Source organism: Apium graveolens, chromosome 4 (assembly GCF_009905375.1).
Source record: "Apium graveolens cultivar Ventura chromosome 4, ASM990537v1, whole genome shotgun sequence".
NCBI lineage: Eukaryota > Viridiplantae > Streptophyta > Magnoliopsida > Apiales > Apiaceae > Apium > Apium graveolens.
The window spans coordinates 313,631,253-313,648,634 of record NC_133650.1 but is presented as its reverse complement, the minus strand read 5'-3'; the positions used below and the strand labels follow the sequence as shown (position 1 = coordinate 313,648,634).

Here is a 17,382-nt window from a genome sequence, read left to right as displayed (position 1 = left end):
GGTTGATGAACTATCCTGGGGTTGAAAGTACTTGGTACAAAGCACTTTCTACGGAGCAGGAGGAAATGCTCAGAACTGGTATTTCTAATGAAATTATTGCTTTTTCCAGAAATGGCAAGGATCTACTCTTACAGGTGTACAATCCCTTGTACACAACACTTGCATGGTATAACCTCAACCAGGAGACACTAAGAAATGTTGGGATTCGTGGACTTCCTATCCAGTTCTGTTCGTTTCTATACACAGAGAGTCTCTTACAACTCCCCGAGGATGAGCCCCTGCAGCAGAAACCTTCAAAAGACAAACAAAAGAAGAATACAAACAAAAGGAGAAGGTACAAAATGAGTTGTTATTTGTGTGGTCTATAATTCTGTATTTCTCTACCGTTCCTCATTATGTTAGCTTTTGGTACAGTTTATTTATTTACAAATTAATGGGACATTATTATATCGTGCTAATGTATCAAGTTATTGTGAGGACTATTCTAATCCATGGTATAAACAATCACAATCATGTGTTGTAGTATAATTCAAGTGTTTGCATTGTTTTGGTTTTTTTATTGCAATCCCTTTTTTTGGTTAAGTTGTTCCCTTGCTATTTCTGAGTCCTGAGATTCCAACTGAGCATCATTTTTTTCTCATGTTGAACCAGTTTCTGCTGTTCTGATGAGAGTAATTGTAGTCTAGAACTTGCTAAACACATGGCATTTTAATTGATATTTCATATATAGAGATTATTAAGAGATTACTATGATCTTGGTACCTGACAAGATTGTATGCTCATAATTTTGTGTTGCAGGAATGCTAAAAGAGACGGGAGATCAGCAGATTTCAATTTTTAGATTGTGGCCGGAACAGAAGGGAGTCCACTATAGCAATAGATGTACTGTTCTTTTTATCATCTTCTGCAGCCTGTGTTTTGTTTCTTAAATTTTAGTCCAGTATTTCCGTAAAACAAGTACTATAATGCAATATATGCTGTAACTCAGATATTGGTTTGTACCGTAAGTTTCTTGTAACAATGCTCTAAATATCCCAAAAGTAATATGCAATCATCCCTATATTTAATTAGTTATTCAAAAATTGAAGGGAAAATCTAGTAATTGGCAGATTTTTACATATAGTCTCTTTGGACAAATTATTTACTCATTCATTTTTGAAATATATATAAGTTGTTTAACTTTTAGACACACATACTTTAACTAATGCTAATTTATTTTAATTTCTTTCAGTAAAAATAAATAATTTATATTATAATTTACATATAATATATGCCATATCTCTGCTTGTAGCCTTTACTTACCAACCTCGCCTTGTATTTCTCCACTTCTCCATCTTGATTCGTCTTGGTCTTGTAGACCCACTTGACACCGATTGCTTTGTGTCCTTCTGGAAGATCTGTGAGCTCCCAAGTATCATTTTTCTTTATTGCACCAATTTCCTAATCCACGACTTTGTTCCATTTGCTTTATTCAGAAGCCTCTTCAAATGTAGCTCGATCACATTCAGCCATTAAACAAAAGAGAGAATAATCAAGGATGTTTGTCGGTGCTCCCCCGTACTACCAATTTAACATGGACCGTTAAACCTTTTTGCAAATATATGTGCATATGTATAATTATTATCAAATTATATCATATAAATAATTTTGAGTACACAAATTCTGCTCTAAACTATATCTTGGTTGATATGCATCGATATCTATTGGGAAAAAGGACATATTAGTAATTGTAAATATTAGTAAGGATAGTTTAGTACTTTCACTTAAATTAGTTTGTTAGAAAGAGCGGGAAACTTTGTTATATTAGAAGTGAGTATATAATCTTTCTAGGATGATGTTTTCTGTGTAAAAACTTCTTGTAAATACAATTTTCAGAGATAATGAATTTGAGAAATCTCTCGTTTAGTTGAAGATGAGCTTAATCCTTCATGGTATCAGAGCAATACGGTGTTTTCGATCATTCCGCCATTAATATACTGGTTTGAAGCTTCGTTTTTCTTCGATTTCTTGCATTCTTCTTCGTTTCGTGTGATTTTCTTTTGATCTTCGTGAGAATCTGTATCAATATCAGATTCTATTAGTGTTTTTCTGTTGATTCCTTGTTAGAATTGTACATTTCATTTCATCTTCGAATCTGTTTCTATGGCTTCTTCGCAAAACGACAATACGCAAAATATAAAATTTAGGTACAAATACGGCTATCAACTACAACGATCCTTATTTTCTTTCTTCGAGTGACAACTCGAATGCTCAGCTAGGTCAGATTACGTTTTCTGGTAATAACTATGTGAACTGGAATCGTAGTGTTCAATTAGCACTTGGTGCAAAGAACAAGATAGGTTTTATTGATGGATCATTGGTTCGTCCTGCTGATGATTCTCCTGATCTTCAAAAATGGATACGTAATGATTACATGGTAACTGGATGGTTGTTATACTCAATTGATAAGTCTATTGCTGAGAGTTTTATTTTTACTCCATCTGCTAGAGCTTTGTGGCTAGAAATTCAGGAGAGATATGGTCATTCTAATGCTCCTCAGTTGTATGAGATTCATAAGTCTTTGATGTCTATTGTTCAAGGAGGTGATGCAGTTGTTGAATATTACAATAAACTGAAGAAGGTATGAGATCAGTTACAGGTGCTTGAACCTTTGCCTGATTGTTCTTGTGGTGCATTGATTAAATGTTCTTGTGGATTTGTGAAGAAACTTAATGAAGCAGATCAGTTGAAGAAACTGATTCAGTTTGTTGCTGGTTTAAACAAGTCTTATGATCAAGCTAAGATTAATATCTTAAGCATGGATCCAATTCCAAATGTTAACAAGGTATATCATATGATTCAACAGATTGAGAAACAGAATTCAATTGTTAATTCACAGTCTACTGAAATGAGTGCTTTGTTGAGTGTACATCAAAATTCTTGGAATCAAGGAAATACTGGTTTTGGTCAAGGAAATACTGGTTTTGGTTCTAAACCTAACCAGAATTGGAATCAAAGAGCAATTAAGGATCCTAGAAAAAATAAGGGAGATAGGTTTTGTGATTTTTGTAAGATGAAAGGGCACTTAAAGGATCAATGTTTTAAGCTGGTTGGTTATCCTGATTGGTACAAAGGAAAGGTTTCTACTAATTCAGCCAGACCTGGTGTTCCTAAATTTGCTGCTAATGTTCGGGAAGTTTGTGATAGTCCTCTTGATGTACCTATTGAAGATAAAATAAATGAAACTACTTCTGGTGATAACAATGCAACTTTGTACAAGGAATTTTTGAAGTTCATGAATCAGAATCAGGCTGCTTCTGCTGATTCTTCTTCTGCATACAATTTTGCAGGTACTGTTTCAGCTTTTAATGTTTTATCTGAACAGTCTGATATGAATGAGCATGTTTGGATTATTGATACTGGTGCCAGTGATCATATGGCAATTTCTTTAGATATTTTTTCAAATACTCATAAGATTGATCAGCCACTGCATATTGCCTTACCTGATGGTAGTATGAAATTGGTTGATACCATTGGATCTGTTGTCTTAACTCCCAATCTTACACTATCAAATGTATTTTATGTTCCTGAGTTCAAACATAATTTGCTATCTGTTGCTCAATTGCTTGTTCAACATCAGCTTGTTGCTAATTTCTAGCCTAATTCTTGTTCTTTCCAAGACCCTTCAACTAATGCCATCAAAGCTATGGGCATCAGACATGGGGGTCTTTACAAACTTTTAACACATGTTTCTACTAGTACTCTTCCTCTGAAGCATTATGTTTCTTCTGCTTCACTTATTTCCTCTACTGCAGTAAACAATTCTGTTATGCAGTGTTCTGTTTCATTTGATACTTTTCATGCTAGATTTGGTCATATGTCAATGACAAAGTTTAAGCATTTGTCTGGTGTAACCTCAAAGAATATTGTATCTGATTTCAATTGTGAAGCTTGTGTGTTGGCAAAATCTCATAAATTGTCATTTGATATTTCAACTTCTTTAGCTTCTAAAATTTTTGAGTTGGTTCATATAGATTTATGGGGTCCATACAGAACTCCTTCTTTATCAGGTGCTACATATTTTTTAACCATCTTGGATGATCATTCTAGAACTACATGGACTCATTTAGTTCATAATAAGACTCAAGTTCCTCATATATTGACTGCTTTCCTTTCTTATGTTGAGAATCAATTTTCAACTACAGTCAAAATGATAAGGACTGACAATGGAACAGAATTTGTTCAAGAATATTGTCATACTCTTTTTGCGTCTAAAGGAATTATTCATCAGAAATATGTTCCTCATAATCCTCAACAAAATGGCAGAATTGAAAGGAAGCATAGACACTAATTAGAAACTGTTAGGGCTCTTAGACTTCATGCTAATCTTCCTATCAAATTTTGGGGAGATTGTGTTTTATCTGCTACATATCTTATCAATCTAATGCCTAGTTCAGTTCTGTCTTGGAAATCTCCTTATCAAATTCTTTTGCAACAAGATCCTGATTATTCCAGACTAAAAGTTCTTGGATGTCTTTGTTACTCTACAATCAAGACATCTGATAAGCTTGCTTTAAGGGCATTCAGGTGTATTTTTATAGGATATCCTTATGCACAGAAAGCATACAAGTTATATGATTTGGATAATCATAAAGTGATCATTAGCAGAGATGTTACTTTTCAGGAAAATGTTTTTCCTTTTAAACAATCATCCATTTCTCCAGTTGTTTCTCCATCTGTTCAGTTAGATTTTTCTACTGAATCTTCAGATATTCCTTCATTTTCTATGAATCACAATGTTGATAACAATGTTACTGATAATACTGTTGATGATGATTCTTTAAATCAAAATTCTGAATCCTCAGATGCTCATATTCAATCTGATAATATCATTTCTGATAATATTGCTTCTTCATCTAGTGTTCCTTTAAGAAAGTCATCTAGATCTATTCAGATTCCTCAGAAGTACACTGATTATGTTCTTTCAAACACATCAAAAGCCTTTTATTCTCAAGCTTTTAATGTGTTTGCTGATACACAACTAACTTCTTTTAGTACAGCTTATTTGGCTACTCTTGCTAAAGTTCTGTCAATTCATGAACCTACTTCATATGCTCAAGCTCAACTTGATCAAAATTGGGTAGATGCTATGCAAACTGAATTAGCAGCTTTGGATGCTAATCATACTTGGGACTTGGTTCCATTGCCTCCTAGCAAAGTTGCTATTGGCTGCAAATGGGTGTACAAGGCAAAGTTTAATCCTGATGGTTCTTTAAATAAATGCAAGGCTAGATTGGTTGCTAGAGGTGATAGGCAGATTAAAGGAAAAGATTATAAATATACTTTTAGCCCTGTTGCCAGGTTCACTACTGTAAGGGTTTTAATAGCTATTGCTGCTGCTAAAGATTGGCCTATTCATCAGCTTGATATAAACAATGCTTTTTTGCATGGTTTTATTGATGAAGAATTGTATATGCAACCTCCACCTGGTTATACAGTTCCTTCTGGCATGGTTTGTAAGCTTAGAAGATCTTTATATGGCCTTAGACAATCTGCCAGGCAATGGAATGTCGAATTGACTAAACATTTGATAGAAAGAGGTTTTCTGCAGTCCACTCAGGATTATTCTTTATTTGTCAAGAATCACACAAATGGTGATTTTACTGCTGTGGTGGCATATGTGGATGATTTGTTAGTGACAGGAAATTCTCTATCCAATATTCAATCTGTCAAGGATGACCTTCATAAGGCTTTCACTATTAAGGACCTTGGTTCTTTATCATATTTTTTGGGCATAGAGGTGTCAAGGACTGCATCTGGAATTCTTCTCAACCAAAGGAAGTACATTTTGGATCTATTAAAAGATACAGGTTTGGAATCCTGTAATCCAGTTCTTACACCTTTCCCTTCCAATTTGCATTTGAGTACTACAGATGGTCCTTTGTTACCTGATCCTGAATCTTACAGAAGAATTGTTGGCAAGTTGTTGTATCTCAATATGACAAGACCAGATATTTCACATTCTGTTCAACAACCAAGTCAATTTCTCAATACTCCTGTTGTTACACATTTTCAAGCAGCTCTACATGTTCTTAAGTATCTCAAGGGTACTATTAACATGGGTTTATTCTATTCTTCTCAGAATGAGATGATTATGTCAGCTTATTGTGACTCAGATTGGGGTACTTGCACTTTTTCTGCTAAATCCTTGTCTGGCTATGCAGTTTTTCTTGGTAATTCCTTGATATCTTGGAAAACCAAGAAACAGAAAACAACTTCTAAGAGTACTTGTGAAGCAGAGTATAGAAGTATGAGTTACGCTACAAGTGAGATTATCTGGTTACATGGTTTGCTTGCTGACCTGCATATTAATGTTCCTCTTCCAGTTGATTTGTTTTGTGATAAAACTGCAACAAAGTACATTGCTGAAAATCAGATTTTTCAGGAAATGACTAAACATCTAAGGGTTGATTGTCACTTTATTAGGGATTATGTAGTCAATAATTTCATCAAGATCCATCATGTTCAGTCTTATCTTCAGTTGGCTGATCTTTTTACAAAATCTCTTCCTTCTACAAAACTGTAGTTTCTTGCTTCCAAGCTTGGCCTTGCTGTTCATTCCTCAAGTCCAGCTTGAGAGGGGGATATTGGGAAAAAGGACATATTAGTAATTGTAAATATTAGTAAGGATAATTTAGTACTTTCACTTAAATTAGTTTGTTAGAAAGAGCGGGAAACTTTGTTATATTAGAAGTGAGTATATAATCTTTCTAGGATGATGTTTTCTGTGTAAAAACTTCTTGTAAATACAATTTTCAGAGATATTGAATTTGAGAAATCTCTCGTTTAGTTGAAGATGAGCTTAATCCTTCAATATCAACCAATTAAAAAACTGCGCATCATTTTATAATTGTTAGAATAATATAAAATCCTGTAAAGGGCCATTTTCCAACAACTTGAGGTTTTAGAGTAATTGGTTCATCCTTTTCATTGAAACTTGATGTAGTCGCCACACGTAACGCCTGGTAATCAACAACAAGATCCACAACATTCTCCATACTGACAAAGTCTTCTTCTTTTGTTTCTTCTGAAAGAGTACACTCATGAAGGGAAGACTTCAATTTCTCGTCTTGTTGAAAAGATTCAAATTCCAAAGTAAGATTGCATACATCATTAAACGAGATATATGGACTTGATTTAACCGTTCGATAAATAGGCAAATTTAATCCACGAATAAATCTTTCAATTTTTATTTTTTCCGTCTCCTCCAAGTCATAAATAAGGCACAATCTATAAAATTCAGAGGTATACTCTGAAACACTCATAGTACCTTGAGAGAGGGATGTCATCTTCATTATACATTCTAGTTTATAATCCAAAGGAATATATTTTGCACGAAGTTTCTTCTTTAAAGATGTCCAAGTCATAATCTTTTCTTTTCCAGATCTAACTCTTTTTGCGTTTAGATTATCAAACCACAAGCCTGCTTCCTTTGTAAGTTTAAGCGCTGCAATCTTGAATATTTTCATCTCAATCAAACCTGTATAAGCAGAAATCTTATCGACTTGTATAACCCATTCAACAAAATCTTCTTTGCTACCAAAACCTGTAAAATAACCAAGCTCTATACCAGGATCATAGACTTCATCACTATTTTTTACCTTAATTAAAATTTTACCCAATGCATAAAAACTCTATTCCGTTGAATTAACAAATTTTTGAGTACGTTTATCAATCTTATCCAGTTTTCCAAATAATTTTCAGAGTAATTCATCCATAGTCATAAGAAAAATTTGAAAATAAAAATTTGGTGAACAGTATCCGTGAACAGTGCCGATGAACAGTGCTGATAGTACTCGTGAATAGTAATTTTATTAGAGAAAAAACCTCAGGATGTTGGAGAATGGCCCTTTCCGAAGAATGGATGACGGACGCCCATCTTTGGGGGTGGCAGAGATCGAACCTGAGTCCTCTGCCAGCCTGAGCTTTGATACCATGTCAAGGAACCAGTTACTCTAAAACCTCAAGAAGATGTTGGAGAATGACCCTTTTCAGGATCTTATATTATTCTAACAATAATAATTTTTGTACTAAGTTTTGTATACGTATTATTACTCATATTTTTAATATGAATAGACTGTCCATGAAATCTGGAATCTAAATCAAATTACATTAGAACTTATTATAAATTTATATAATTCATTTAAATTTGGAATATAAATCAAATATCATTATATTTTAATATAAATTAATATAATCCATTTAAAATACGAAAATCTCTTGTGAAATCTAAATTAAATATTTCTCTAAATATGTAAACACTAGCAAGAGCCTGAAAATCAAGTAAACCGCTTGTCGGAAATAAACTACCCCCAAAATCTCGATCATGAAATCAATTATGAAGTCCCGCAAAAATTGATTGGCGATCCAAGATAATTAAGTTTCTACAGCTGAAACCGGTAAACTTCCTTTCTCTTCATTACTATCTTAATTTATGGTTCAAATATTGAAAAGGTTCGGCTTACAGGGGCATATCATACATCAAAATAATTTTTATTTATGAAACAACCCATCATTTTAAGTTCATTGTCGTATGGTGCTACGAGACCATCATATATATTTTTGCATGAAGGGGTCCATCATTTTAAGTATTGTGTGAGTACTGTGTGATATGCGGTTAGGGATCGTTATTGACCATTTCCATAATTAAATATCTTTAAAATCAAAATTTTTATTTATTTGTTGGAATAGAGACGTTCATATAATATTTTGTATAGAAATTAGTAAATTTATTTAGGAAGATTTCATTGTATAAAATATATCGCGTAATGCTAAAGATTTCCAATAGGATAAGACAATTTTATGTATGTTTAAGCTATTTACCGATTTATTGCAGATTCTAATTATTTATCATTTGGTTTCCAACTCTGCTAGCTTAACTTTCATTTGTCAAACCCTAGAGCTACATTTTTAAAATCGCCCTTCCTTGCAAGATGAGTGATGAGGTAATTTTTCGAGTACCCGAGTATGTTCTTTGTTGTCAAAGTATGTAAATAATGGCGCTATCTTATTGATAGCACTGCTTTTGTCAAGAAACATATTAAGACTAGTTGTGGTTGCAATGCCAGTGCTGGTCTTATTGTAATGAAACTTGGTGGTGATAGAAACTTTTATTTGGCTAGTCTCGATTCTTTGGATTAGGATTCTGTTGTTTTTGTCAAAATACGTGATCCACTCAAGACATTTCTATGTGGTGCCGAATATGTGTGGGCTTGTAATGGTTTGATGTGTGTTGAAAAATGACGGGAAAGATGTTTTTGTGTTGAATCAGGTACTTAGAAAGTTCAAAAAGGTAGCTTCAGCGCCACCTGAATTTTCAAGTTTATCTATATGGAATGATATATACTTATTTGCATTTTGTTATGATAAGGTTAATGATGAATATAAGTTGGTTATGATTGCAGACTGTTGTGTTCATTTTTGGTGGCTTAATAGTCATTGTTTACGGCTTCAAAACCAACTCTTGGACACAGATTCAAAACGTTCCAAATAACATTCGTTTTACTGGAAATATGGGCATATTTCCCAGTGGATCTCTCCATTTGATTGAAATTAAGAATAAAATCAATTCCAAGGATTTTATTATTGGCTTCGATATCGAACTTCAACAGTTCAAGAAGGTCCTTTTTCCTCCTATTGAGGTAACCCATTACATGTCCAGAAGGAGACTAATGGCTGATGTAGGAGAAAATCTTTGTATTCTCGACTACTCCTATTCTCGTATGGACGTGTGGTTGATTAACTATTTTGAGGTTGAAAGTGCTTTTTATAAAGCACTTTCTACGGAGCAACAGGAAATGCTCAGAACTCGTACGTCTAATGAACTTATTATTTTTTCGAAAAGTGGCAAGGATCTACTCTTACAGGTGTGAAATCCCTTATACGCAACGAGGAGACATTAATAAATTTTAGGATTCGTGGGCTTCCTATCCATTTATATTCATTTCCATACACCGAGAGTCTCTTACAACTCACCGAGGTTGAGTCCCTGCAGCAGAAACCATTAAAAGACAATGAAAAGAAGAATACAAACAAATGGAGAAGGTACAAAATCAGTTGTTATTTGTGTGGTCTATAATTCTGAAATTTCTCTATCGTTCATCATCATGTTTGCTTTGGTACATTTTATTTATTTATTAGTTAATGGGACATTAATCTCATGTTAATGAGGAACGAGAATAAAGAACTGGTATATATGTTATTAATTAATTTATCTTTATTAAGTATAAAGATAAATATGCTATTTATCTATATGTTTTATATGTGGCCTATTAGTTTATTTTCAGTTGGTTGTTTTTAATAAAGCCTAATTATACGGGCCCTAGTCCATTAAATTATTTATTAGGGTTTTTATTTCTATATAAGCATTGCAATTCTTTAAATATTACTAAGTTTTGATTATACACTTTTATGAGAATAATATTGATTTATTATTCTCGGGAATCATATAATTTATTACTTAAGATTTTTTAATGGTTTATATTTAATAAATCATTGTTTTGTAATTCGTTTTCATATTCTATCCTACATTAATTGGTATCAACAGCTTAGGTTTTTCCATCAATTTCTTATTTGTTGGGAGATCTTGGTTTTGTGAAGGAAAGAAATTGATCGAGTATTATTCACAACCAGAAGAGTACTGTTCATATAGGAGCAATGTTCATATGGGAGCACTGTTCATACAGAGGCACTATTCAAATCAGAATTACTATTGATTGAAAACAAATATGGGTTGTTGCAGTGCTAACAAGGATGTTACCGTAGCTATAATTTTATGAATATTGTTCTATTTTAAAATCTCAGTCAACGTCCCACTTCAACTTTAAACAGGCCCATTCATACGGGAAGCTGGTGGTTAATATCCGGAGAAATTACAGTTCTATACCTTATACTTCATGGAATTTAAAATCTGGTCAGTTGATTTTCTGAAAATTATAAATCTGACCGTATAAGTTCCAGAAAATACAAAACGGTCCCTGAAATTTGCAGGTTCTTTAAATCATGCCCTATACCTTTAGAATTTCATAATTTAACCCCAGCAGTTTCTGATTTTTGACATTTTAGTCCTTCTTACCTATAGACTTTGATGTTTCAGCCCTTTAAATTATGTCAAATTGATATTGTCAAAGATAATATTTATTTCCTTTAGTGTGAACGTGATGAATTCTACTGCGAAATTTATGTTTATTGTCGCGAACGTGCACTACGTCATAGATTGGATTCCACAACCCCAAGAAACCGTTACTAAAGGCCAAAAAAGCGTTGCTAAAGGCCAGAAAAAGGCTATGGCGACTCTTTTTCGGGGTTGCAATTTCAGGCGTTGCCATAGAATTTTTTGCAACCTCGGTGACACCTTATTGCAACCCCTGATTATCCGTTACATAAATGTGCTATTGCAACACCAATGGGTTGCAATAGGTCTTGAAAAGTGTGATAATAGGGTTTGGGCTATCAGTACACAGATTTGTGGGCCCCATAATGGGGCCCACATGTGGGGTATCAATGCAATCTCTTTGCAACGCTTTTTAGTGTTTTTTACAACGCTTTTTAGTGTTTTTCTATATATAAGTAGTAGTCATAAATTTGATATATTACATCACAACAATATATTACATTTTTAATTTTACAACATACATTGTCCAAGGCACATACCTTGTATTAAACATGATTTTGTTTTCAGCAATACAAAAAAATGTTGTCATGTAACTATTGTACTCAGCTCCATACATAGCATAACCAAAGGTCTAATTCAGATAATCAAACTGTGTTTACAGCTTTGACATATTTGTCTCTATTTCGTCCTATATTTGAGCAAATCAGGGAAGCAGCGGAAGTTCCCCCATGTTGAATGGAAAGAAACTAACACGTCCATGCTCAATATTATAAAACTTTAAGGGAATACCATTGCACCGTCTCTCAAGGTTGCTTATCTCTTGTTTAGACGGTGGAAGACTGCTGCAAACATTTAAAAGAAAAACTTTGTAAAGTAAATTAGACGGTGGAAGATTGCTGCACTAAAGTAAATTATTTGCACACCTAACATCCAGCTCATTAATGGGTAAAGCATCCCACAAATATGTGCTTCCGTTAGAAAAACTTTGTTCGGAGTCCATATCAGAGTACTTATCCAGGTCATCCAACAGCTGCTTATCCTGAAAGGATCATAAATTCTTAGATCATCAATTTTAAGAAAACAGCTTCACAATATGAGGACCTACAAATATGGCAGTTATTTTTTTCATGAATTTGGACTACGAACGCAGTGCCCAGAATGAAAATTCAAGTCACATTAGCAAAAGCTTAAGACAGGGGATTTGGGGGGACAAGGATAAATTAGCAGAGCTTCGGGTAGTTTTTTTCTTTGCACAAAATTAAATTACTTGCACAGTTGCACACATTATCATCCAGCTCATTAATGGGTAATGCATCCCACAGGTATGTGCTTCCATCAGAAAACTATTGCTTAGAGTGAGCTGATTTATCAGAGTAGCTATCCACGTTGTCCAACTGCTGCTCATCTTGAAAGAATCATATATTGTTACATTAATCTCCAAAAGAAAAATAGCTTCAGAACATGAGAACTTAACATATTAAAACATACACTTTGAAAAGAACCTCCACCGCTGTCCAGATCTAAAATTCCAATATCATTTCCCTCGGGCATACTTCCAGCATGATCCACATCATCCATATCTTTCATTGCAGAATTCAGCTCTTCAGAACCAATGATTTCAGAAAAGGTATCATTTCCCTCGGGCATACTTCCAGCATGTACTTCTTTTTGCCAAATATTCGAGCAGGTATTCAGAGCATAGAGCTGTTACAAGTTTTATGTATAAAACAAACACAATTGGAACCCCAAGTTGTATATATAGAAAATAGGAGGAAAACCTTTAGAATGAAATAATGACTGAATATATAACATAATGGTTAGTAATTCTTGTATTGCATATTGTAGATCAACTTCTGTATTTTCTGTGTGCATACAATAGCTATGGAGATTGATTATAAAGTGAAGAGTGATCCCAAAGTAATCACTAACTGATGTTGGTGCTCATACCTTTGCAATTATGTACAGGCAAGTTCCTGTACTTTGGCCGGACACGAACCTCTTCATTCCTCCTAACCCAACTGGTACTTCACTCACCAGAACAGGGCATTCATGGATATGATGTTGGATCCCTAAAGTTCATCTGAACACTACTAGATGTCTAGAGTCTACACACATAAGTCCAGAATTTCTAACTTGTAGACATTAAATTTACATAAAACCAATAGCAAAACTATTCTACATGCAGCAAAGTAAAACAAGTGAAATCAAACACAATTATGTAACCACCTATCAATCTTCAATGCAGTACGTCTACCACATTCCCCCAACAAAAGGGACTAATCAAACACATTTATAATAAATGATTCATTTAATAAATGATTCATATAACCAGGCTAACAGTACGAACATTTCCCACCAAACACTACTAAAAAAAGTAGAATAGACATCGCCTAAAAACCGATGTCTATGAACAAAAAAATCCGATGTCTTCGTGGGTGATGTTAAAGACCCCCCATTTAACATCGGTTTTAAACTGATGTTAAAGAAGACGTATAACATCATTTTTTAAAGATGTTAAATTTCTAATGCATATCTAATATTCATATATTATTATAATATGATATTTTTATTAATTTTAACATATGTTAGATAAGCAAAATATTTCCATTTACCCATTAAACTGATGTTACTAATACCAATAACAATGGTTTTCAAGAAAACCGATGTAAAGATAACTTTTGACATCAGTTGTTTATTCGGAACTGATTTCTATTTGTGACCAACTGATTTCTATAAAGCTTAATAACATCGGTTTTCTATTTTAAAACTTTTTTGTTGTAGTATTTAACATCGGTTTTATTCGGTATTACTGATGTCAATGTTCAACTAAAACTGATGTATTAAGTTGTGACATACATCATTTTCCACTGTAATGATGTATGTACCTATTTTATTGATGCACATTTTAAAAATATAGATGCCAAAAATTTGCCAAACCAATTACAGCATAATACCAGTTATCTATAAATTTAACAACGAATATTCAAACATCTGGTACAACAGATTCATCTAATCCAAACTTTAAGTACTACATATATCCATCCATTTATTCTACTACTGTTTATACAAAGAATATGACTTGGTACCCGCAATACTAACAACGAAAACCAAACAGAATAGTAAGAAAAACTTTCCAGGAGTTGTGAAAATCATTAGTCATCAGGTGTTTGAGAGAAGGATCGACAATGTAAGGATGGTCACAGCTCTGAAAAGAAAATAAGTGCAACATAACATCAGAGAGGTTGAGAACATTATATTTGTATTAATATCAAAATCATAAATAAAAGTATAAAATTACATTAATAAAATTATAAGATTACATTACGTCTACTGTTGTATAAGAATCAAACTACTCCAAGTTCAACTGCCCCTTCACTATAATCATGTCACACTACTTACATATTGTAATTAGCTTAGCTGCTCTTAACTATTTTAAGAAATAACTTTTCTGCCAATTCACTTTGGGAAAACACTTCATATACAAAATAAAAGGAAATCTAAGAGACTGTTTAATATATCAGTAACTATAAAACTATAATTACAAATGAGGGAATATAATATAATAACAAGACCGATAAAGGTACATTAGCTGGTGACAAACATGCTTCTGCAACATTAATCAATTCAGGTTAATTGACACTCTAAATGCAATTAGTGATATTGACAGCATCAAACTGTTTGGAGTTTACCAAATAGACACCTGAAGTACAAGCATATTCAATGCACTATAATTCTGTAAACAATTTAGTAAACTAATACAAAAGCATATATGCTTTTTCCTTTTAAGAAAAAAATACAAGATAAAGCTGGCAAGAAAAAATAAGAAGCAAAACTAGATTATGAAAGACCAATGCCTGCTTAGGAAGGCAGTAAGCAAAACCTACTAAATATTATTTCTTGGTGCTAAGAAGAATCTGTTATGTTAGAACTTAAAAACATATAATTATTGGACTAAAGTCGCTAAATATCATGAAATAGAAGTCAAGACAAGACTCTTAAAAGAGATGCTAGCAAAACAAAAGCTACCGTGTAAATTCACAAAAATAAAAATAGATATAGTAACAGGATAAAAAATGAGTAGTTTCTTTGATAAACAGAATTCAATTCCCACCGAATAAACATCTTATAAAATTTCAAATTAAATGGAATTTCCCTACCACATGGGACAACAATATTTTCACCTATCTAAAAGTCTAGCAAATTCATTTATCTGATATATTGTGAAACTATAGAAAATGAGAAATCCTAGGGATTTTGAATTTTTGTAGCAAATCATTCAATTTTTCGCTTAATCATAAGACCCGATCATTATGATAAATGCAAGCTTAAATACCAAAAATAATAGAACCAAAATTAAACATACTGTATCAAATACTGCACAAGGATCTAACTGTAAATATGGTATATAATATAGATACATAAAAACTTATACATGATACAAAGCAAGTATATCATAGACAAACATCTTGAAAATGGGCTATGCTCAAATCAAATCAAAATTTAAAGAACCAGAAAACTTATAAAAAAATTGAAATATCTTCTGAGAAAGAACTAGCAAGAAATCAAGCCCTGCAAATAACATAAAACATATCATTAGCTTATAGCCTAACCAATTAAAAAACATTAAGCATAATTAACAAGAAAAAAGAAAAGATTGATGGAAAAAAAGTGCTTACCAAGGTGATAGATTCATTAAAAGAAACAAAACAAATGGGAAGGATGGGTCTTTGTTGTATTCTTTGATATTATATATTTAAAGTTTAGTAATCAAGACTGTACATATAAGTACATATGAAGTACTTCTCTTCATGGGTTGTCAATGGTGTCATCTAGACAATTCACAGCAGTTTATCATCTCCGGCCTTGTCCTTCAAATAAAATAACTTATGGTAGAAAAAACTCAACATCATAACTTCAGCAAGTTGCATATCGAAAATCCCACACTTCAAAATTGTTGCAGAACTTTAGTTACTAGTCAAAGCCATACAATAATCATGTTAAAGTAGACCTTTAGTTACTAGTCAAAGTTATACAATAATCATGTTAACTAACACAAATAAAAAAACGTTGAAGACCTAAACAGCCACCTCAATTAAGCTAATTCACCGCAAAATAAACTGACCTCGAGTACCTGATAAAGAAATAGAACACAATCATTAGCTAATCACTTCCATTAAACATTACAAAAATAATTTGATGCAAAGCGGACAATCACAGACTTCATATTCATAGAGTTTGATTAGTACCATGATCGACTGCTGACATAGCTAACATCCACAGTACTCAAATCAATTCCATTCTGTAACATAGACCTGAACCTCTGAGTCAGAAGAAAAGGTATCTTTGCTGGAGAGGAGAAAAATTACAGGAATCCAGATTAGCATAAAATCAGTGTTTATCAATAGAAAAGGGAAGAGATTCAGACAGGAAGTCTGTGTAATAGTGATATAAGATGACATGTTAGAAATTTTCATTGGAAGACAAAATAACAGTCAAGTTTAATTTCAATAAAAGGGACCCCGACAGAAATCAAAATAAGAGCATATAAACCTGCTACGAATCCAGAGAAAAAGAAGTTAACCCAAGCAAAAGTAAGAGTCTAACCAAGAGAATATAAATATAAAAACATTAGAAATTAATTTCAGTGAAATTAAATGAGAACGAATGCTTTTATCTAATAGAAAAGGTACATGGGGTATGATCATAGAGAGGTTTTTCTTCATCATATCCATAGCCATGTTGGGATCAGAGAACATTTGAGCCTGTGCATTTGAAGCAGTTTGGCCCTTGGGAACATGAAGTAGTCCATTTTTCTGCAATGTTGTACCTAGTTAACATGCATGGTGTTAGTTGCTCATTTGTTTCTGTTTACCTGTAACCAAACCATAGCCTTAGGAAGACTACATCGGTTTATTATCAATCACAAACCACTCTATTATACATGTAACTTGCACAGATTGGGAAATGAACATACAATATGTTGTTTTACGAGCAATACATAGTTTTAAAAGTTCTAACACAAAAATTGATTGTGTATATTAGAACCACTAGATATATCAGGCTCATCAGACATACCAACCCTTTGTGTAATACATACATACATATAACATAGTAGGTAAATGCAATTTTTGCTTAAGAGCTCAATTGCCCCTATTTTCCCGAAAGATCACTTCAAAACTATACCTAAATCTTGACAAACAAAACCAAAAACACCCTAAGAAACTTATAAA

At 33.0% G+C, this 17,382-nt stretch overlaps 1 protein-coding gene across 1 annotated transcript; it reads left to right on the top strand.

Annotated features, from left to right (window-relative positions):
- The first annotated feature begins 2,142 nt into the window (after positions 1-2,142).
- On the top strand, positions 2,143-3,637 carry LOC141720217 (uncharacterized). The gene is made up of 3 exons (XM_074522565.1): positions 2,143-2,186; positions 2,305-2,620; positions 2,705-3,637. The coding sequence occupies exons 1-3, from the start codon at positions 2,143-2,145 to the stop codon at positions 3,635-3,637; spliced, it is 1,293 nt and encodes a 430-aa protein (XP_074378666.1).
- The last annotated feature ends 13,745 nt before the right edge of the window (positions 3,638-17,382 follow it).

What these genes read in the sequence shown, in the direction of transcription:
- LOC141720217 (XM_074522565.1), top strand. Translation starts at nt 2,143, where the DNA reads ATGGCTTCTTCGCAAAACGACAATACGCAAAATATAAAATTTAG. An exon ending in ACGCAAAATATAAAATTTAG is followed by an intron (nt 2,187 to 2,304) that starts GTACAAATACGG and finishes CTGGAATCGTAG; the next exon opens with TGTTCAATTAGCACTTGGTG. An exon ending in ATTACAATAAACTGAAGAAG is followed by an intron (nt 2,621 to 2,704) that starts GTATGAGATCAG and finishes GGATTTGTGAAG; the next exon opens with AAACTTAATGAAGCAGATCA.